The following is a 22820-nucleotide window of genomic DNA, read 5'->3' on the forward strand; positions in this document are numbered from 1 at the left end:
GTAAACCCATAGACCGTTTTCGACCAATACAAGTTGAATAAGATTGATCCTATTGAATTAATCAATACCGATTCTTCTTAGATATATAATAGAGCACCAAGCTAAATTCTACCAAAGACATTTATTTGCTTACCAAATTGATGCCAAGAACTAGAAACCAAGCTAACCCTAATGAGATCAGAAGAGTTAACCATATTCTTGAGAATCTTCATTAAAATATCAGCTCCAAGCAATTCTATAAAATCACCACAATAATCTATTTTTGGATCATTTGTATAGTTTTAGCAATAACCGTAAAATATCAGAAACCCTAATTTACAATTGTCTATAATAAGAAAAAAATGTTAAACAAAAAAGAATCTTTATTCGTGTTTTCATTGAATATCAATACAAAATTGTTACCCTAAGCTAAAAACATATTAAAAACTAATCAAAAGGAAGATTAAACAGAACGTACAAGAAATACCCAATACCAAAATAAAAGTATAAGACTAGTTTTAACAAATGGAAAACATAGAAAAACTATGTTTAAAAAACTGGGGAAGGAAGGAAAATAGAGGGAGAAGCAGAAGAGAATTAAAAATAAAGAAATAAAAAAGAAAGTAAAAAGAAACATAAAAGAAAAAAAATTAAATTGCTGAGAAAGAAAAAATATAGGGACCAATTATATAATTTAACCTAAAATTTTCATTTAAAATGATGATTTAATGTGTCACGTTAGCTTATAGTTACACTGTTAACGACAATTAATGACTTAGTGACTAAAATGTAACTTAAGGCAAACAAAAATGACTATTTTGATAGTTTACCTTAAATAATCAAAACGTTTGGTTTGAAACTAATTAATAATATCACATTAAATATATATATATATATATATATATATATATATATATGAAAAAAGATTAACTTGTGGCACCAACTCAATCAACGACACTATTAATAAGAAATTTTATCACATGTTTTATTATTTGTTGTATAGTTTGAAACTAAATAATCATAATAAAATATGAAATATGTACATAATTAAAATAAAAAATAGATTAAATTATGAGTAAAACGAAATTTAAACACGTAAATATATCAGATTTACAATACTAAATGCACAATAATTGTTTTTTATGGTATTGTCATCAATTATGAGTTAGTGTTGAGCTGACTTATAACATTAACTTAATTAACAACATTATTAATATATACAACTGATAAAGATAATAAATTGTACATATTAAAAAATGAATAAGATACATTAAACTGAAAATTAGATTGAATAATAAATTTAAGGTTTTATCAATTTAATTAGTGTAGGTTCTAATCCCACCAAATACATATTTTTATTTTTATTAGTTTTTATTAAAATAAAAAGATTAAAGTATCCTCAATAATATATTGTCTCGTGTCATCACCTCAGTAAAAAATACTTAAATAATAGTGTAAAGTTTATAGAAAAATATACGTACTTCAAAAATAAAAATAAAAATAAAAAGTATTAAATTAAATTAAAAATAAAACAACTAATTTAATAAATTATCTATTATATATGTTATTCATTACTTATAAAGATATAAATAAAATAAAATTATACCTCTTCAATTCAAAAAATATCTATAATTCCATAAACCTCCGACTGCACCATGTCCAGGAAAAAAAAATTCATAATGTACCAAATATAAGCCATATAATTAGTAGCACATGATGGTTTTATGAATTGAAATTTTCCCGGAAAACCTGGAGAAGAAATAGGCGGAGCCCTGCTAAGCTTTCACATGGAGAACTAGTCTTACAAACAAACACTGCTTTGACTTCTCTCTAAATCGATAGCTGAGCTGTTTGGAAAGAGAGAAAAGCCCTCATAATTATCCTATTTGTCGCTTCTTAACTAATTCATACGACTATTTGCATTTAGAAATAATATATGTTGCTTTTTATGTGCCTTCCTAATTTAACAAATCAGCAAATGCGTCGACCACCTCAACAATTCTTTTTCAATTGCTAATAAGAAAATATAAAATATTCTGCATATTAAGTCATCGTTGTTCAACATAAAATACGATAAATCATTCAACCATCACTGAAATTCAGGGAAAGCAGAGTTGAACGCTATGGACTTGGTGTTTATGCTTTGGAGGATCACATCTACTATCTTGTTAGTAGGATTGATTGGCTTGATCATACGCCTGTATTATTCACTTGTGTCCGAGCCCCAAAGGCAACGTTCGAAGCTGCAAAAGCAAGGGATTCGAGGTCCTCGACCGTCGATTTTGATTGGAAACCTGATGCAGATTGGGAAGACAGGATCTAAGGTTTCAAATATGGCAGAAGAAGGAAAACAAGTGATAACCCATGGTTGTTGTGCTTCTGTTTTACCATTTCTTGATCAGTGGAGACAACAGTATGGTACATACATATATAAGTTCATAATTTAGCCTTTGCAGAAATTTCAGGCTCTGAGATGTTTTCTTTTTATGGTAAAATTTTCAGGTCCAACATTTATGCTTTCAATGGGGAATATACAGGTTTTGCATATGAGTCACCCGGATGTTGTGAAAGAAATTACAGCATACACTTCTTTTGACTTGGGAAGGCCTTCCTATCAGAAAAAAGGGCTTTTTCCACTGTATGGTGAGGGAATTCTGCATGCAAATGGTGCAGTATGGGCACATCAAAGGAAAGTGATGGCTCCTGAATTCAACGTGGACAAAGTAAAGGTATGGTTTAATTATTGACAATCTCTAGGCATATTGTGTGAAGTCAAATAATGGTGTACTAGTCCATGATGTGTAGGGTATGACGAAATTAATGGTAGAGTCGGCAGTTTCGGTAGTAAACGAGTGGAATCGTATGATCAAATCGGAAGGGGGTGTTGCCGACATAAAGATTGATGAATATTTGAGGAACTTCTCTGGAGAAGTGATCTCAAAAGTTTGTTTTGGAAACAACTGTAAAGAGATTATCACAAAGCTCAGAGCACTTCAAGAAATTGCATGCAAGAAAGTAGTGTTGCAAGGGATTCCTGGGCTAAGGTTAGATTGGACCCCTTTGCTGTATTTTCTCTTAATTATGGACTCAGACCATTAATCTTCAAATATGATTGGTTTTGTTAATTTATTAGATCGCTTCCAACTAAAAGCAATAGAGAAATGTGGAGTTTAGAGAAGGAAGTTCACTCATTAATCTTGAAGGAAGTGAAAGGAACAACATCAGAGAAGAACATATTACAAGTGATCATTAAAGGAGCAAAGAGCAGTAATTTAAGCCAAGACGAAATGGACAATTTCGTCGTAGATAACTGCAAGAACATATGCTTTCCGGCCTATGAAAACGGAGCCGTGCCGGCAATTTGGACCTTGATGTTATTGGCATTGTATCCAGAGTGGCAAGACAAAGTTCGGGCAGAGGTTATCGAAATTTGCGACGGACAATTGCCGAGCTCCAGCATGCTTAACAAGATGAAAACAGTAAGTGTGAAGGTGAAACCTACTTTCACTTGTCTTTTCGAATTCGTTTGACACTTTTTATAACCACTTGAAAATTATGGCAGCTCACAATGGTGATCTACGAGACATTGCGACTTTATCCTCTCGGCTGCATGCTTACTCGGGAGGCGATTCAAGACACGAAATTAGGAGACATTGATGTGCCTAAAGGAGTTTGCATTTGGGTAACGCTGATGCCACTTTACGAAGACCCCATTATTTGGGGACCTGATGTCCACAAATTCAACCCCCAAAGGTTTGGCAATGGGATCAATGGTGCATGTCAGCTTCCGCATGTGTACATACCATTTGGCACCGGACCTCGTTCATGTTTCGGGCAGCATTTTGCCATGGCGGAACTCAAGATACTAGTCAGCCTTTTACTGTCAAACTTCACGTTCTCGCTGTCGCCAAAATATCGACATTCTCCGGTTATGAATTTAATTATTGAGCCTGAATTTGGTGTGGATCTCTTAGTTAGGAAAGTTTGAGGCATTTGTCATATGGTTTTGCTGTAAATGGTTAATTGTGTTCCCTGGTTGGTCATTACGAGTCTTTTATATATATATATATATATATTGTTTTTATTTTTAGTTTTTGATAACAGAAGCTTTATACTAGCAGGTTGTTAAGCAGTCCAATGGCAAGACCTTGTTTCGCCGTATATTCAGCGACTTGATTAGCTCCTCGACAAATATGAGACACACTAACACCCCATTCTGGGCAGCATAACTCAGCAATGTTCTGGTCCAAAGCCAGCGAGCTTAAATCGGCCATGCCAACAAAGGACTATCACACTCCACAAAGACCTTCTGGAAGCCTCTTTCCGAGGGGACCGAAAGCCTCTTGCCCACAATTCTGCCTCTAGCACTGAAGCAACTCCCTCCTGTGGGTCATAACCAACCAGCCTGTTCCCAAACATGTCTCGTATCAAGTCATCTGCCTCCGTATCCGAGAACACCCCAAAGTCACTGCCCCATCAGAATTTAATTTAATTTAACCCAGTTCTTAAATTACTTGACCGGTTAATTAATATGGATCTTTTAAATTAAGCTAAAAAATCCAACTAGAATCAATTTTTATAATTTTATATATATATTTTTTTGCTTTGAATCAAAATCGGTTCAACTGTAGTTCAATCAAATTTTTAGCTTGGTTCAATCAACCGGTACTAGTATACAAGTTAATTGTTTTTATACCTCTGATTAGATTGATACCCCAATCGATTCTTGATCCAATCGATCGATTTGGTTTAAATAACATTAAATTCTAGAAAATCATTTTTATTTTTTAAAAAATATAATTTTTTGTTAAGTAAATGCAAGACAGGTCACTCAACTAAATGCAAGACAGGTCACTCAACTATGGTTGGATTTATTATGTACTTTAAAAATATTTATGTATTTATATATTTAATATTTTTAGAATTAGGATTAAATTGAGATAGTTTGAATGTTGATGGTTATTTTTTAGTTTTAACTAAATTGACACAATATGTAAAAGTTGAAGGCTAAATTTGTTATGATACCAATTCCTTTCCGTCAAACATGTAAAACCTTCGATCAGACCAAGAACTTTTAACTAAGTTGAAGGCGTTACATTAATCACCGAAATGATCCTGTAAAGCCACCTTTTTACCTGAGTTAATTTGTGAGGAAATTGCACTTTTGTTTTTAGAAAAACATTCATTTATGGAGCCGGCTTTTCTTAGAAATTTAATTATGATATTATCATTGTGGCATTTAGAAAATGGTTAAGGTTTTCAAGAAATGATTTATCAAAACTTTGAGTATTTTGTAAAGCAACGGAAAATAACTATGAAAAAAATATTAGTTTTCTAAACCATGTTGCATGCAATTATTAGAGTATTAAGTAGGTACCATGCTTAACATAAATAAACTAAATAATCCCAAACCTAAGATGTAAGTAAAAAATAATTAAAATTACAACCCAAAACGAATAAGGAAAACTTTAATCAAACTTTTGAATAAAAACAAAATAAGCTACTAATCTGAGGTTCCTTCGATGCCATTCTGGTCCTAGCTCTTTGCGCTACCTGAGAGGTAAAGAAAGGGGGAGTAAGCTTATGATAACTCAGTGTGAGTCTAATTTCTAAACCATTATATATAAACATAAAAACAATAAAGCATTCAATTCATGAAATAATAGCAAATTAAACAAAATATAGGAAACATTTGATAAATCTGTGCATGCACATAATAAATGTAACACCCTAACCCATCTTGGCCTAAATTAATGAATTCTTTTCCTAAAACAAAAGAGCGTGTTTTTAACAAATCGACTCAAGTAAAAGGAATGGTTTTACGAGATCACTTCGGTGATCAAATGTAACGCCTTCGGCTTAGCCGGAACTCCTAGGTAGAGTCGGAGGTGTTACACTACTCGAATGCCCTTTTCGGATACTACATGTCCTAAAAAAATGACCTCCCTAAGTCAGAATTCATACTTACTTAATTTGGCATACAACTTCTTTTCTCAGAAGATTTGTAGAACCTTCCTAAGGTGTTTATCATGACGAAGTTTGGTTTGGGAGTAGACTAAGATACCATTGATGAATACAGTGATGAATTGATCAAGGAAAGGTTGGAATACTCTATTCATTAGATCCATGGAGGCGACAGGAGTATTGGTTAAATCAAATGATATTACAAGGAATTCATAGTGGCCATATTGGGTTCTGAATACAGTTTTGGCCACATCTACCTCATTTATCTTAAGTTGATAGTGCTCCAACCTTAGATCTTTCTTTGAAAACACTGTTGCAGTCGATTCTAGGTAGAGGACATTTTTTATAGTAAAATTTTCAACTATCGATAGTCTATACAAAGCCTTAGGGAATCATCTTTCTTTTTCACAAACAGTTCTAGAGCTCGCCATAGATAAATGCTGGGTTTAATAAACTCACGACCCAAAAGCTCCCGAAGTTGGATTTTTCAGTTCTTACAGCTCTTTAAGCACCATGTGGTAGGGAGTAATGGACACTAGAGTGGTTCCTAGCAGTAGTTCAATTCTAAATTCTACCTCCCGATCTAGAGATAACCTTGGCAACTCCTCGAGGAACACATCTAAAAATTCTTTAACGGTTCGGATGCTATCTGAGACAGAGCTATTGGCATTCCCATCCAATACATAGGCTAAATAAGCCTTAAAACCTTTTTTTAACTAACTTTTCAAAAACCATAGCAGAAATCATATTGGACAAATAATCTCGTGGCTCCCCAACTAACAATAGGCCTCCTCTCTGAGTAAGGACATAGTGCCTTTCAACTTTTTCTCTGGAGTACAGTCTAAGTCCTCTACAATTTTTTCTGTTGACTCCATCTAGTATTTTACCATAGTGGGAGTCGTTCCAGTAATTCCTTTAACAATTTTTTTCCCATTCGACCAGAGCCTTTTCGCCACATATCCTCAACTCCCCGATCAAGTTTGGGCTCCAACAACCCTTTGTAACACTTTCAACATTTCCTGAGTCACGACATCATCGTCGTTCTCATAGCCTTTGCCAGCATTGGCGGTGGAGTTCTCAAAATAATCCTCTTCAAGGATCATGTTTTCACCCTGAATAATGGGCAGCCCTACAGGTGTAGCCCTACGCGTCCTGCCCCTATCACGTCTACCTTGAGTGTTCACAGTCTCTTTTGAGGTCTTAAGATCTAAAGCATATCTATTGTTTTCAAATAAAAGCTCAAGCATTAGTTATTTTCCTTAAATGTTTACATTTTAGGGTTTACAGTCTATTTTCAGATTAACAATAATTAAAGTAGGACCGAAATGGAGTCTCAAATTTAATTTTCTACAAAAAATAAAATTTTCAAAAATGTATGCCATGGTTTTTCTCAAAGTACCCCTTCAATGCATGTATGCAAATTCATTGAAATTTCCACTATCTGAGTTTAGAAAACATAAATTTTTTCTTGTTTGATTTACAATGGTTTTTAGAAAAATTATTAAAATGTGAATTTTGAAAATATTACTAAATACTCATTTGATGTTATGGTGTTTCACCAACTAAATTGATTCCTCAGTGAGTTTGTTATAATATATGTAAACGGGTCAATTCGCCTGGGTCCACATCAAAACCAAATACAAAACATAAATTAAACCAAACCAGCAGTCCAAGTTTGTTTACAGCCAATATAAGCCCAATAACTAACCCTAATGCCTAAACGACCCAAAAACTAAAACAAATTCAGCCAAAACCCTAGCCCTTATCTGTCTCGTACCGCTCCCCCACGTACGACCTCCATTGCGCCTCCGTACACCAGCTCCCAGCCTCTGTACACACACCACGCACACCGTGTACCTGCAAACAGACAAAGGAACAACAACAAATAGAAAAAGAAAATAGAAAAACTTGTATTTTTTTTTATTTTCATCGGCTATAAAGCCCAAGACAGAAAGAATGTATTTTTTTTACGCAATAGAAAGCAATCAAATAGAAAGAAAACAGGACAAGGTGATTTATTCGCTATTTTTCTCACCTATTTTTCTCTTTTATTTCTTACTTACTTTCTTTTTTGATTGATTATACTAATAAAAAAGGGAAAAAAAAGAAAGAAAATAGGGTCTTACCTTGTAAATACGCTGTAGACTTCCTTTTGCTTTGTTGAAATCGAAGCCAAGAGGAGATCTCGAGGTTGAAATTCCTCCAGGCTTGAAGACCACCATCTGGTGGAGATGAATCGACTATTCGGAAGGTGGATTTAGGGTTTGAAAAAGGAAAGAGAAAGGGGATTATTTTGGTTCGGCTGATTTAGCCCTTATAAAGAACTAGAAATGGCGTTGTTTTGACCAACTTCAATGGTCTAGATGCGATGCCGTATGGTAGCCTTCACCCGATGACCCGGCCCACACATGATCAAAATCCGCGTGTTTGGTCTGAGAGGGATATTTGCACCATAAGTCCTTCCTTTTTGCGTCTTAGTTCATTTGAGCCATATTTTCTTTTTCTTGTTTTTTCAATTTGTCCCCAGAATTTGTGCATGTTTGCAAATGGATCCGTGCCTTAATGCAGCATTTTGGGGCTTGGATTATTTCCAGTTCTAGTCCCTGTGTATTCGCATGCATGGCGCGCTGGTCCTAATTCTAATATTAATGACTCATTTAAAAATTATCCCTTCTATTTTCATTCAATTTTTATTAAATTTTGTATTTGTGTGACTTATTATTGTAAATACATTTAATATTTTTTATAGATTAATCTATTTTAATGATTTTACTTGTTTTTATTTATGTAATTATTTTGAAGTTTTTTGTCATATTATGTTAACATTTTGTGTAATATCTCGTTTAAATATTTTATGTATACTTGTACTTGCATTATTTCAATTGAGTCTTTTGTTCATTATAATTTTAAAATCCCTTTAGTTTTCTTTATATGTGTGTTAAACCATTTTAATAATTTTACTTTGTTTTATAGAATTATTATTTTGAAGTTCATTTTTATATCATATTATTTTAACTATTTATATAACATTTGTTCAAATGTTTTATGTATGTTTGTACATATATAATAAAATTAATTTAATCCTATGTACATATTTAATCCCATGTTAATTTATTTTATAAATTCTTATATATTGTTAGAATTAAGTGACCCAAATTCTTATTTAAATAAAATACGATGGAAAATAAAATAAAAGTAAAATCCATATAGAACTAGACTTCTTTTATTTTATTTTAGAATAAGGTTTTAAACCTTATTAAACTCCATCTATTTTATATTGATTAGGATAAGGTGTTTCAATCCTACTAGAATATGGCTTTGCAAGCCTATAAATAGACATAGTCTATTCCTCTTGTATTTGAGTAAAATTTTTCGACATAGTGAATTTTCTTCTCCTCTGCCTGTGGTTTTTTTTCCGAAAGGGTTTCCACGTAAAATTTATGTGTTCTTTATTTTATTTATTTTATTTTATTTTATTTTTCACAAATTGGTATCGAGCTTAGGGTTATTCATCTCGATCACGGTAATGGCGTCTTTGAAGTATGAAATTCATTGTTGGATCGCAACACCGATTTGCGTTGTGGCAAATTAAGATGCAAGCGCTTCTTGCAGATGGATCTAGAGGATGCCCCGCTAGGATAGATAAGATGCCTTCGACATTAACAGATGAAGAGAAGAAGCGTAAGGATCGAAAGGCATTAACACAATTACATCGCATTTGTCCAACGAAATTTTGCGGGATGTGATGAAAGAGAAAACTGCCATTGCATTATGGAAGAGGCTAGAACAAATATGTATGTCGAAAACTCTAACAAGCAAGTTGCATATGAAGCGCGTCTTTATGCTCATCGTTTGGAGGAAGGTGCGTCATACACCGAACACTTAACAGTGTTTAAAGAAATTCTCTCAAACTTGGAGGCCATGGAGGTTCGATATGATAAGGAAGATCTAGGGTTGATTCTACTTTGTTCGTTGCCCCGTCTTATTCAACCTTTAGAGACACGATTTTATATAGCCGCGAGTCTCTCACAGTTGATGAGGTTTATGATTCTTTAACCTCGTATGATAAGATGAAGCATCTTGTGGTTAAACCCAACTCTCGGGAGAAGGTCTCATTGTTCGTGGGAGACAAGACCGGAATGTTGATGATGATCGTGGTAGAACACAGAACGGAATCCTCGTGGTAAATCTAAGGGTAGATCGAAATCTTCAAGCAGAGGTAAAACTTGCAACTTCGCAAGAAGAAAGGGCACATTAAATCTGAGTGCTATAAGCTACAAAATAAGATTAAAAGGAGGTGCGAATCAAAAGGAAAACAGACGAAAAATTCGGTGAAGGCGATGTTGTAGAAGACTACGGCGATGGTGAACTTCTAGTTGCTTCATCAATGATTCTAAAGTAAGCGAGGTGGATACTTGATTCAGTGCACCTTCCACATGAGTCCCAATCGGGATTGGTTTACAACTTATGAAACGATGATCTGAAGGTGTTGTTTTGATGGGAAATAATGCTTCATGTAAAATCGCGGTGTTGGAACAATTAAAGTTAAGATGTTTGATGGAGTTGTCGAACACTTAGTGACGTGCGGCATGTTCGAATTGAAAAGAAATTTAATTTCGTTGAGTACTCTTGATTCAAAAGATGCAGATACACAAATGAAAGTGGGGTTTTAAAGATTTCAAAGGGTCCCTTGTTGTGATGAAAGGGCAAAGAAAGATTGCCAAGTTATATGTTTCTGAGGTTCTCTTCATTCTTGGTGATGCAATTGCCGCTTCCTCTTCCTTGTCGATGATGATATTACTAAACTTTGGCATATCGCCTAGGGCATATGAGTGAGAATGGCATGGCGAAATTAAGCAAAGAGGACTTCTTAATGGGCAAGGAATTTGCAAACCGAATTTCTGTGAGCACCGTGTTTTGGGAAGCAAAAGAGAGTTCGATTCACTAGAGGAATCCATAACACGAAGAAACGTTGGAGTATATCCATTACGATCGTGGGGCCGTCCAGAGTGCCTTCGAGAGGTGGAGCTAATTATATGCTAACCTTTATTGATGATTTTCCGAGAAAAGTTTGGGCGTTCTTCACGAAGCGAAAAGCGATGTGTTTTCCACATTTAAGTCTTGGAAAATTATGATTGAAAAGCAGACGGAAAAGCAGATAAAATACCTCCGTCATGCACAATGGCTTAGAGTTACATTACGATGAGTTTAATAGATTGTGCAAGTCAGAAGGGATCATGAGACACTTGACAGTTCGTCATACTCCACAGCAAAACGGCGTTGCAGAACGAATGAACAGAACGATCATGGAGAAGGTTCGATGTATGTTGTCAAATGCCAACTTACCGAAGTCATTTTGGGCAGAAGCAGCCTCTACTGCATGTTTTTTGATCAACCGATCTCCATCTGTTGCCATTGAGAAAAAGACTCCACAAGAGGTATGGTCTGGTAATCCTGCTAATTATTCTGATTTAAAGATTTTTGGGTGTCCTGCGTATGCTCATGTTGATAATGGAAAATTGGAACCGAGATCCATTAAATGCGTTTTCTTGGTTATAAAGCTGGTGTAAAAGGCTATAAGTTATGGTGTCCTGAAAATAGAAAAGTTGTGATTAGCAGAGATGTTGTTTTTGATGAAACTGCTATGCTACCTAACTTATCTCTTAAAGACTCTTCCAATAAAGAAAACCAAAAGCAGGTGGAGCATCGAGTTAATACTGAATCAACTCCTCAAGCCGGTACAAAATTGAGAAAAGAGTTGCTTCTTCACCGCAATACTCTATCGCCAAAAACAGGACAAGAAGAAATTAAACCTCCAAAGAAGTATGCCGAGGTTGATCTAGTTGCTTATGCTTTAAATGTGGTGAAGATATAGATCTGAATCAAGAGCCATTTAATTATTCGAGGCGATTAGTCATGAAGACTCGAAAAAGTGGATGTTTGCTATGCAAGAGGAGATGGAATCACTCCACAAAAAGCAGAACATGGGATCTTGTAAAACTTCCTAAAGGTAAAAAGGCATTCGTTGTAAATGGGTGTTTAAAAGAAAGAAGGGACTCAGGAGTTGAAGAACCCGGATATAAAGCAAGGCTTGTTGCAAAGGGTTCTGATCAAATTCGAGTGGACTTCATGATGTGTTCTCTCCGGTTGTTAAGCATAGTTTGATTCGAGCTTTGCTTGGTATTGTGGCCATGCATGATTTGGAGCTTGAGCAGTTAGATGTAAAAGCGCATTTTGCATGGAGAACTTGAGGAAGATATTTACATGCAACAACGGAGGGTTTTATAGTCTCGAAAAAGAGGACTATGTTTGCTTGCTGAAAAAGTCCCTTTACGGTTTGAAACAGTCACCAAGACAAGTGGTACAAGAGGTTTGATTCCTTTATGACTTCTCATGATTTCAAAAGAAGTAGTTTTGACAGTTGTGTCTACTTTAAGAAAAAGCAGTGATGGTTCTTTTGTGTATCTACTTCTTTATGTTGATGACATGTTGATAGCAGACAAAAGATAAAGAGAGATAAGAAAGGTTAAAGCCCAACTAAGTGAAGAATTTGAGATGAAAGATTTAGGACCAGCAAAGAAGATACTTGGTATGGAGATTCTCGAGAGATAGAAAAGCAAGTAAATTGTACCTAAGTCGGAAGGGGTACATTGAGAAAGTTCTTTGCGGAGTTCAATATGCGAGTGCTAAGCTGTTAGTACTCCTTTAGCGACCATTTCAGGACTTTCATCGGCCTTATCTCCTCAATCGATAATGAGATTGAGTACATGTCACATGTTCCATACTCTAGTGCGATAGGATCTCTCATGTATGCTATGGTTTGTTCACGTCCGATTTATCATATGCGATCGGTCAGCTTAGCGATACATGGCGAATCTGGTAAAGAACACCGGAAAGCGATTCGATGGATTTTAAGATACTTACGAGGCACTACTAATGTTTGCTTACAGTTTGGAAGAACTAAAGATGGAGTTATAGGGTATGTTGATGCTGATTTTCTTTGGAGACCTTGATAGAAGAAGATCTCTCACAGTTACGTCTTTACAATCGGAGGTTGTGCAATTAGTTGAAAGCCACTTTGCAAACTACGATCGCTTTGTCTACCACTGAAGCTGAGTACATGGCGATTCTTGAGGTTTGTAAAGAAGCTATTTGGTTGAAGGGACTATTTAGTGAACTCAATTAAGACCTTCAAATCAGCACGATATTTTGTGACGATCAGTGCCATCTTTCTTACAAAAGATCAAATGTTTCATGAGAGAACAAAACACATTAATATTCGGTATCATTTTGTTCGTGATATTATTGCTCGTGGTGATATTGTTGTGAGCAAAATTAGCACTCATGAAAATCCTGCAGATATGATGACTAAGTCACTTCCTATAACCAAGTTTGAGCATTGCTTAGACTTGGTTGGTGTTCATTGTTGAAGTTAAACCCTTAAGGGGTTTTTGGAAGAGGTGAAGAACTTGTTTATTGAAAGTTCGCGATGAAGAACTTGTTCATTGAGAATTTGTGTCAAGGTGGAGATTGTTAGAATTAAGTGACCCAAATTCTTATTTAAATAAAATACGATGGAAAATAAAATAAAAGTAAAATCCATATAGAACTAGACTTCTTTTATTTTATTTTAGAATAAGGTTTTAAACCTTATTAAACTCCATCTATTTTATATTGATTAGGATAAGGTGTTTCAATCCTACTAGAATATGGCTTTGCAAGCCTATAAATAGACATAGTCTATTCCTCTTGTATTTGAGTAAAAATTTTTCGACATAGTGAATTTTCTTCTCCTCTGCTGTGGTTTTTTTTTCCGAAAGGGTTTCACGTAAAATTTATGTGTTCTTTATTTTTATTTATTTTATTCTATTTTATTTTTCACATATATATATATATATATTTATGTACATAAGTCATTTTTAAGAACATATTTTATTACATATTGTTTTGATTAAAATCCCATATTTAAATACTATTTTTATATGTATGTACATTTATCAACTTTAAGCGGATATATCATTTTTAAAATGTTTATGCACATTATTTGACTCAAATTTCCTCTTTCATAATCTTTATTTTAATAATTATTTATGTGTTTGTCGTTTTGTCCATATTGTTTTGTATACTATGTGTGTTTTGTTGTTTTTTATTTTATAGATTATTACATCATATTTTCGATTGGTATTTCTTTGTTGCTACATTAATTTTATTTATCTAGGTTGAAAACTTGTTAGGACTTTTACTTTGATTTGTTTCTTTAGTTATATTTTTAGCTTTCACAATTTTGATTGTTAATGTTTGGGTGTGAGCTTAATATTATTTTATGCATGTTAAATTTTTATTTGTTTATTTATTTTTATACTATTTTTATTCATTAATAGAGTTCGTTATCCATGTATATTGTCTCATGTTTATAATTTCGCCTTTCATTCGCAAATGACTCGTTGGGATTTTTAACTTATTAATCCAAATTAATTATTTCATTCTATTTCAAGTAAAATTAATGCGTTTTGAGCTAGTTCTACAATTGTTTATTTGAAAATACACTAAAACAAAGGTAATAATTGATGTTTGGGAACTCGAGGAATCGTCCCCTACCGTGCTAGGTTTCGATTTTTCGTTTGTCAAAATAATCAAATATTCCTTTGAAATTTCATCCGTACTTTCTAAATTTTAAAACAAGGCAACGTTCAATGTTTGAAAATTTGAGAAAGCGTGCCCTACCGTGCTGGGTTTCGTTTTTTTTTCATTGGACCAAATAAGCGAACATCCCTTTGTAATTTTCAAGTGTATGGGCTTTTAGAAATTGGAATTGATCGTAGTTTCGAGGGTTTAAAGGATCGTGTCCTAACGTGCTGGATGTGACACTGTATTCCTTTGAAACAAACAAATCTTGACATCCAATTTGAGTCATTCAAGTGTTTTAAAAGAAATCGTATTTCAAAATATTTTTTTAGACATAAAGACATTATTTAACCAATTCGGTACCAATTTAGGGCGTAACGGGGGTGCTAATCCTTCCTCGTACGTAACCAACTCCCGAACCCATTTTCTCGAATTTCGTCGGCAAAAATTGATTTAAATAGAATAAAATATTTTATTAAGGTGATCCAATCACATCAAAACAAAAGATTGCTGGCGACTCCACATTTGTTTTTCAAAAAGTCGATCCCCGTCCTTTTTGTTCAAAACCAAAAAATGGTTTCGATAGCTTGGCGACTCCATTGGGGACCGAACAAGAGAGTCAAGCCATAAAATTGATTACTTGTTGTCCTTTTGTCGAAGTATTGAGAATTTGTTTTGAAAATCGTGATTGCATTTGTTTGTATGATTGTTATGGTTCGGGTCTTGTAGAATAATATTGCATTGCATTGCATGACCGTTGTGGTTATACCTTTAAGTGGGAGTAAGAAACTATGCTTTCGTGAGGTTTTCACCTCCGCATGGGCTAGTGGATTGCTTTCGAGATACATCTGTACCTATGATTTCGTGAGATTTTTATCTCCACATGGTCATAAGGAAATGTATTCCCCTGAATCGAAATCGATCCATATGAGCCTATAATAGGTGAGGATTGAGGAATCTGCTGGTTCAGGTACCTTCTCTTTAGAACCAAACCACATATAGTGAACCTTAATAGCTACCCTTAGGTAGAGCTGTGTTAAGCTTTAGTAGTTTCCCATATCTGTGTTCTGATTTTTTTGGTTTTTGCTTGTATCTTATTACTTATATTTGATACTAACTTGTGTTTTGTTTTGATTGTGTTTTGCATGACATTGCATACTAAATGAGGTGTTGATTCGTATTCGATTACTAAGTTAGAAGATTTAACATGAAGAATGAATTTCTTAATAACGTTGAGGATAATGCGGCCGTCCGTACATGGTCAAAGAAGTTACAATTGGAGAAAGGGGATAGCCTGGCAGAAGGATATACATCAGAGTTGTAGAAATTCACTCGCATCAATGTAACACAGAATGAGTTGCAAGAGTTGAGAGATATATGTGCTTGTTGGGATGAAGGAACCAAACAGTTATTCTATCAAAGCTATGGTGATATATCCTACTTGCTAGATATTAGGGTGGACAAGCATCTGTTCCGAGTTATGGTTCAATTTTGGAATTTTGCTTACAAGTGTTTCACTTTTGGGGAATTGGATTTAGTGCCTACAGTGGAGGAATATACTACCCTGCTCAGGTGTCCAAAAGTTCAAGTTAGAAAAGTTTATGCCAAGGTTTTTAATGGTCAAACTTTCGCGAAGAAATTGATGAATATTTCAGGGATGAGCGAGTCTTGGGTCACTGCTCGGATTCAACAAAAGGGGGATAGTAAATGTATTCCTTGGAAGAATTTGAGAGATTTGGTTTTAACACATCCGGATAAAAGAAAGAGGGTCGATATCTTCGCCTTAAGCATCTATGGATTGGTAATTTTTCCTAAGGCTTTAAAGCATATGGATGAGGCTGTTACTGATTTATTCGACCGTCTTGAGAAGGGAATCACACCTGTACCTACAATATTGGCTGAGACGTTCAGATCCTTAAGCATGTGTCGAAAGACAGGCGAGGTGCGGTTTATTGGGTGTGCACAGCTGTTGATGGTGTGGTTTCATGGGCATTTTTAGAAAGTGAACAAGGTTTCCTACCGGGTCTTTTTGGAAAGTTACTCCCCGTTAAAGGCGGAGGCAGTTATGCAAAGGAGAGATGATATCTCAGAGGAGAAGTGGATGAAAATTCTTCAAAACCTCAAGGAGGGGGATATAGAGTGGAGAGCTTTTTAGATAGTTCCTGATGAGATCCTGTATTGATGTGGGAACTTTGATTGGGTACCGTTTTCCAGAATTTAGGGAGCCAATGGGTATACTCCTTTGCTGGCATTAAGGCAATATAAATCGAGGCAGTTTGTACCCACGACTTACGGGCTGGCTCAGTGTGAATTCTCATATAAAGGTGACCACTATAAGAAGAAAGTTTGGCAACTATCTGATTCTTGGAAGCAAACTCGCTGGATGAAGAGGTTGGCTGTTGGCTCCATGGTGACACTTGAATATAATGGATGGTTTAGAAAAAGGGTCAATGACAATATTCCTAGACCAATTGTAGAAAGCACCCGACCAATGGAGGAACAATTACAAGTCGCCCCGTCAGAGTTGGAAATTATAAAGCAAGACTTTAAGAAGAACAGTTCTGAGCTTGGAAAAAAGATCAAACAATTAGAGGAAGAAAAGATGCATCTGAGATTAGACGTAGATGTTCAGAGGTCAGAGGCTAAAAAGTTGAGAAAAGGAAAAAGTAAGGACGAAGAGGATCTGGACAGTTTGAAGACACATTATAAGAAGTTACGCCTGTCTATGAGGACTGCTGGGTTAGGTAAAACTTCATAACAATGGCGCCAGGAAATTCGAAAGGAAATGACCAAAGTCGACCGATGGGAAAGGAAATTCTGAGAGGCTCAAGCACGAAATGAGGATTTAGAGAAGAGTGTGTCAGAAAGCAGAAATGAACAAGGTGAATTAAGGGCTAAAGTGGCAGAACTCAAGAAGTTTCTTCATCTGTATCAAAGCCATAATACTGTAATAGAGTTGAGAGCAAGCTTGAGTAAGGTAGAAGAAATGAAAAGAAAAATAGAAGAATTAGAAGTGTCATTACAAAGCTGTGAGATGCGGATTAAGTTTTTCGAAGATAGTGAGGAGCGTTGAAAGGAACAACTCCAACATGCGTAAGATCATGTCAGAAACAGGGATTACATTATGGGGAAGCCATAACCCAGATTTAGGAGGTAACCGATTACTTGCAAGCCTTAGAGGTACAACTGGACATACTGAGCGTGAAGTACGAGTTGGAGTCAGATCGGGGGTAGGACCTAGCGTTGTTGCTAAGGAAAATTAAGACTCTGAGCATTAGGGCGAAGTCTTATTTGTAACTCAGTTTTATGTAAAGAATTTTATTTTCTAGTAAAGTTTTCTAAATGAATTGAATCAAAATTGATGCCTCCTTTACATTCATGCATTTGCATTACATTACATCATATGCATTAAAGGTCATAAAAAGATTCTAATTAATTAAAAATTATTTCAGTAATTTGGAAACCAATGAAAACCAACCAAGTACGCACCCCTACGGTACAAGGAAAAGGACCAAGTCAATGGACAAAAGACTTGAAAAATTGGAGCAAATGCAAAAGGACATGCAGGAACAAATGCAGTCACAAATGCAAGAGCAGCTAGCCAAGATTCAACAAGAGATGAAAGATCAAATGATGGAATCCCAAAGAGAGATGATGAGTCAGTTGTCCTAATTGCTGATAGGAAGAATGGATAAGGGAAAGGGTCCTATGGATTATAATGAAGACCCTCAATATCCTCCTGGCTTCACTCCAACACATGTACCGACACAACTTGAGATTAATCTACAGAGACCATCTGTTATGATCAGGCCTCAACAGATTTAGGCCGGAGCTTTGATACTGATGAATTTCCAAGCTGGCTCAGGCTCTAACGTTGTTAATAACTTGAATTATTGGCTTGTTCCTGATTTGGATGAAGTTGCAAAAGAGGAAAAGGTAAGGATGGAATCACAAAAGCAATTAGAGGAACGGTGTAAATGGCTGGAGGAAAAATTCAGAGCAATAGAAAGCGCTGATAGTCATCATGGAATTGACGCTAAGGATCTGAGTTTGGTCCCAGACTTAGTCCTTCCCCCCAAGTTCAAAATGTTGGAATTTGAGAAGTAAAATAGAACGAGTTACCTTGAAGCTCATATTACCATGTTTTGCAGAAGAATGACTGGGTATGTTAACAATGATCAACTACTGATTCATTGCTTCCAAGACAGTTTAGTGGGGGCAGCATCTAAGTGGTACAATCAGCTGAGTCGTACCAAGATTAGTTCATAGAAAGATTTGGCCCAAGCATTCATGAAGCAGTACAGCCATGTGACAGATATGACTCCTGACAGGATTACTCCGTAGAATATGGAGAAGAAACCAAAATGAAAGTTTCAAACAATATGCGCAAAGATGGAGATAAGTTTCCATACAAGTTCAGCCGCCGCTTTTAGAAAAAGAAACCACGATGCTCTTTATCAACACTTCGAAGGCCCTGTTCATTACACACATGCTGGGAAGAGCCACAAAAAGCATTTTAGACATGGTAATGAATGAAGAAATGATCGAAACTGCAAGGATAGAAGCAGAAGAGAATACCAAAAGGCTAGCCCCGTAGAAAAAGGAAAACGAGGTGAACAATACGAACATAGGGTACTCAAAATCGTTTCTGTTAATCACCCAGGCGATGACTCTTTGGGAGTCAAGGTTAAATTCGACAAGAGTCTGGCACAAAGCAAAATACTGAGAAGCTTCAATTTACGCCTATCCCAATGTCATATAAGGAATTGTATCAAAGTTTATTCGATGCACATGTGGTGGCCCCTTTTTACCTAAAGCCATTACAACCCTCATACCCCAAATGGCACGACGCAAACGCTCAATGTGACTACCACGCAGGAATTTTAGGGCATTCAATAGAAAACTGCACTACCTTTAAGAAAGCAATTGAAAGACTTATTAAAGTGGGTGTTGTGAAGTTTGATAATGCACCCAGTGCAGAAAATCAGTTACCTAATCTCGCCGATGGCGGGGTAAACGCGATAAGTGAAAGTATAGGGAGAAAGATCAAGGCAGATATTACAGAAGTAAAAACTCCTTTGAAATGGGTCTAGAAGGAGATGGCAAAAAGGTGATTAGTTATTTCGAATCCAGATAGGAGTGGCAAAGGGATAGAGAGATATTGCGAATTCTATCATGAAGAGGGGCACGAAATTCAAGAATGTGAAGAGTTCAGAGCTTTGGTTTAGAGCCTGATAGGCAACAAGAAGATAGAATTTTATGAAGAAGCCAAAGAGGAGGGATGTATATGCACGTCAGAATCAACGTCGAAAGGCCCGAAGGTCAAGTATCCTGTGGTCATCATTTCACGTTCGAAAAATGAGTTGGGAATTCAAATGGCAGCGAAGGTTATAATTTAGAAACCAGCAATTTTCTCTTACAAGGACAACAAAAGGGTCCCATGGAGTTATGATTGTAATGTGACAATCACCGGGAAGAAGAGTTCAGCTAAGGAGGATCAAGATATGGGTTCTCACATGTGTAGTGGAAGACGCTATGATTTGGTGAATGCCCGAACAGAACCTGTAAAAGGAAAAGCTCCGATAGCAGAACAAAAGAAAGGAAAAGCTGTTGAGTTTAAGCTGCTTGTTAATGAACCAATGAAGGAGGAGGAAGCTAAAGAATTCCTAAAATTTTTGAAACATAGTGAATATAGCGTGGTAGAACAGTTGCATAAACAACCAGCTCACATATCTATACTAGCTTTACTCCTAAGTTTAGAGGTCCACCGAAATGCATTGATGAAATTGCTAAATGAGACATATGTGACTAATGATATCTCTGTCAATAAGTTGGATCGGTTGGTTAATAACATAAGTGCTGATAATTTCAACTTCTTCAACGATGATGAAATACCACCAGAAGGTATGGGATCCACTAAAGCTCTGCACATCACCACCAGATGTAAAGGATACACATTACCGGGAGTCTTGATAGACAATGGGTCAACATTGAATGTACTGCCCTTGTCTACATTAAATAGATTATCTTTAGATAGCTCACACATGAAGGGGTGTCAAAATATAGTACGGGCATTCGATGGCACAGAAAGAAGAGTCTTGGGGAGAATAGAAATACCTTTGTTGATTGGCCTGGCTACATATGAGATGGACTTTTTGGTTATAGATATCAAACTCTCATACAACTGCCTCTTAGGAAGACCTTGGATACATTCAGCAAGGACAGTGCCTTCATCATTGTATCAGAAGTTGAAGTTAGCATCAAAGGGTCAGTTGATAATGATAAATGCTGAAGAGGATATCATTGCAGCTGTAAGCAGTGATGCACCATATTTGGAGACAGATGATGAAGCAATCGAATGTTCATTTCAGTCTTTCGAATTTTTTAATGTGACATTCATTAATGAGGGGAGCAAGATTCCGACGCCGAAATTATCCAAAACTACAAGGATGAGTCTACAGTTGATGGTTGGAAGAGGAGCTTTACCAGGAAGGGGACTTAGGAGGAGTCTTCAAGGAAGAGTTGTGATGCCTATGTTGAAGGACAAATATGACCGCTTTGGTTTGGGGTTCAGGCTAGATGCCAGACAAAGAAAGAAGGAATTAGAGAAAAGGAAAGAAAGAAGAAGGGCACGTGTGAATGGTGATGAAGTCAAGTAGGAACCCATGATAATCCCTCACATATCGAAGACTTTTGTATCGGAAGGGATTATTCATCTCGAACGGAGGACGTCGGAGAAAAAAGACATCAAAGAAATGTTGAAGGATATGCACATCAATGCCATATTCGAAGAAGAAACTGAAGATGGGACCTTGTCAAATATTTGTTTTTATGAACCTGGGAGTGTTCTAGGCAACTGGACTGCAGAAGACATTCCTGTAGTGTTTAGAGCTTACTCAGAGTAATGTTCGAAACAATCTTGTTGCTTTAAGCTTAAAGGTAAGAATTTCTTTGTAAAATAGGCTCATATTCAAACATCGTTATTTCAATGAAGTACAATTTCGCTATCATTTCAAGCAAATATTCTTTCATTCTTTCCGCAAGTAATTGTTTTATTCTTTCCGTCGGAGTAATTATCTTGGTCCTTTTATACTTTCTTCAATCATTCCTTCATAATCATACAATGCAAACAATAAATTCATTCATTCTTTGTATATTTTTTGTACCTATAATAGGTCCCTGGATATCAATGTCATAAGTGACGCTGCTACTGACTCGGAATCACTTTTTGAGCAAGACATGTGTTTAGAGGGATCTCAGGACTTTGAAGATGACGAAGATTGTGACTTATCTCTGGACTTGTTACGGATGGTAGAACAAGAGGAAAAGCAAATTCTGCCGCATAAAGAGACAGTGGAGGTGGTGACTTTGGAAGAAGGAAAAGCTGTAAGAATCAGAACATGCATTATCGAAGAAACAAAGCGGGACCTTGTTGGGCTGCTTCAAGAATTTAAAGATGTCTTCTCATGGTCCTACTAGGATATGCCCAGGTTGAGCACCGATATTGTGATACATCACCTTCCTATAAAAGAAGATTGCAAGCCAATTTAGTAGAAACTTCGAAGGACGAGGCTAGACATTATACTAAAAATAAAAGAGAAAGTCAAAAAACAATTTGATGTTGGATTCCTGCGGGTGGTCAAATACTCGGAATGGGTAGCCAACATTGTACCTGTTCCTAAAAAAGATGGGAAAGTACGAATGTGTGTTGATTATAGAGGCTTACATAAGGCTAGCCCGAAAGACAACTTCCCCTTGCCTCATATTGATACTCTAGTGGATAACACGGCGGGCTACTCATTATTCTCCTTCATGGATGGCTTTTCGGGATACAATCAGATAAAGATACATCCTGAGGACATGGGAAAAACTACCTTTATAACCTTGTGGGGCACGTTCTATTATAAGGTGATGCCATTTGGGCTGAAGAATGCTAGAGCGATATATCAAAGAGCCATGGTGACCTTATTTCATGATATGATACATAAAGAGATTGAAGTTTATGTAAATGATATGATTACCAAATCCTGAACTGAAGAGGAGCACATCAAAATGTTGAGAAAGTTGTTCTTGAGATTGAGAAAATTTCAGCTAAAGCTTAATCCAGCGAAATGTACTTTTGGAGCTAGATTAGGAAAGTTACTAGGCTTTGTAGTCAGTGAAAGGGGAATTGAGATTGACTCAGACAAAGTTCAAGCTATACAAGAATTGCCCCCACTATGTACTCAAAAAGAAGTTCGAGGCTTCTTAGG

The 22820-nt window shown here is 35.9% G+C and overlaps 1 protein-coding gene across 1 annotated transcript; it reads left to right on the forward strand.

Annotated features, from left to right (window-relative positions):
• The first annotated feature begins 2030 nt into the window (after positions 1 to 2030).
• LOC108488128 (cytochrome P450 714B2-like) lies at positions 2031 to 4090 on the forward strand. Its single transcript, XM_017792433.2, has 5 exons — positions 2031 to 2397; positions 2482 to 2708; positions 2785 to 3023; positions 3113 to 3458; positions 3542 to 4090. The coding sequence occupies exons 1-5, from the start codon at positions 2103 to 2105 to the stop codon at positions 3965 to 3967; spliced, it is 1533 nt and encodes a 510-aa protein (XP_017647922.1). The 5' UTR covers positions 2031 to 2102; the 3' UTR covers positions 3968 to 4090.
• The last annotated feature ends 18730 nt before the right edge of the window (positions 4091 to 22820 follow it).

Source organism: Gossypium arboreum, chromosome 10, assembly GCF_025698485.1.
Source record: "Gossypium arboreum isolate Shixiya-1 chromosome 10, ASM2569848v2, whole genome shotgun sequence".
Taxonomy (NCBI): domain Eukaryota; kingdom Viridiplantae; phylum Streptophyta; class Magnoliopsida; order Malvales; family Malvaceae; genus Gossypium; species Gossypium arboreum.

Excerpts from the sequence above, each read along its gene's own strand:
- LOC108488128 (XM_017792433.2), top strand. The coding sequence starts at position 2,103 with ATGGACTTGGTGTTTATGCTTTGGAGGATCACATCTACTATCTTGTTA. Across the intron at positions 2,709-2,784 it reads TCAACGTGGACAAAGTAAAG|GGTATGACGAAATTAATGGT; the intron begins GTATGGTTTAAT and ends CATGATGTGTAG. Across the intron at positions 3,024-3,112 it reads CAAGGGATTCCTGGGCTAAG|ATCGCTTCCAACTAAAAGCA; the intron begins GTTAGATTGGAC and ends TTAATTTATTAG.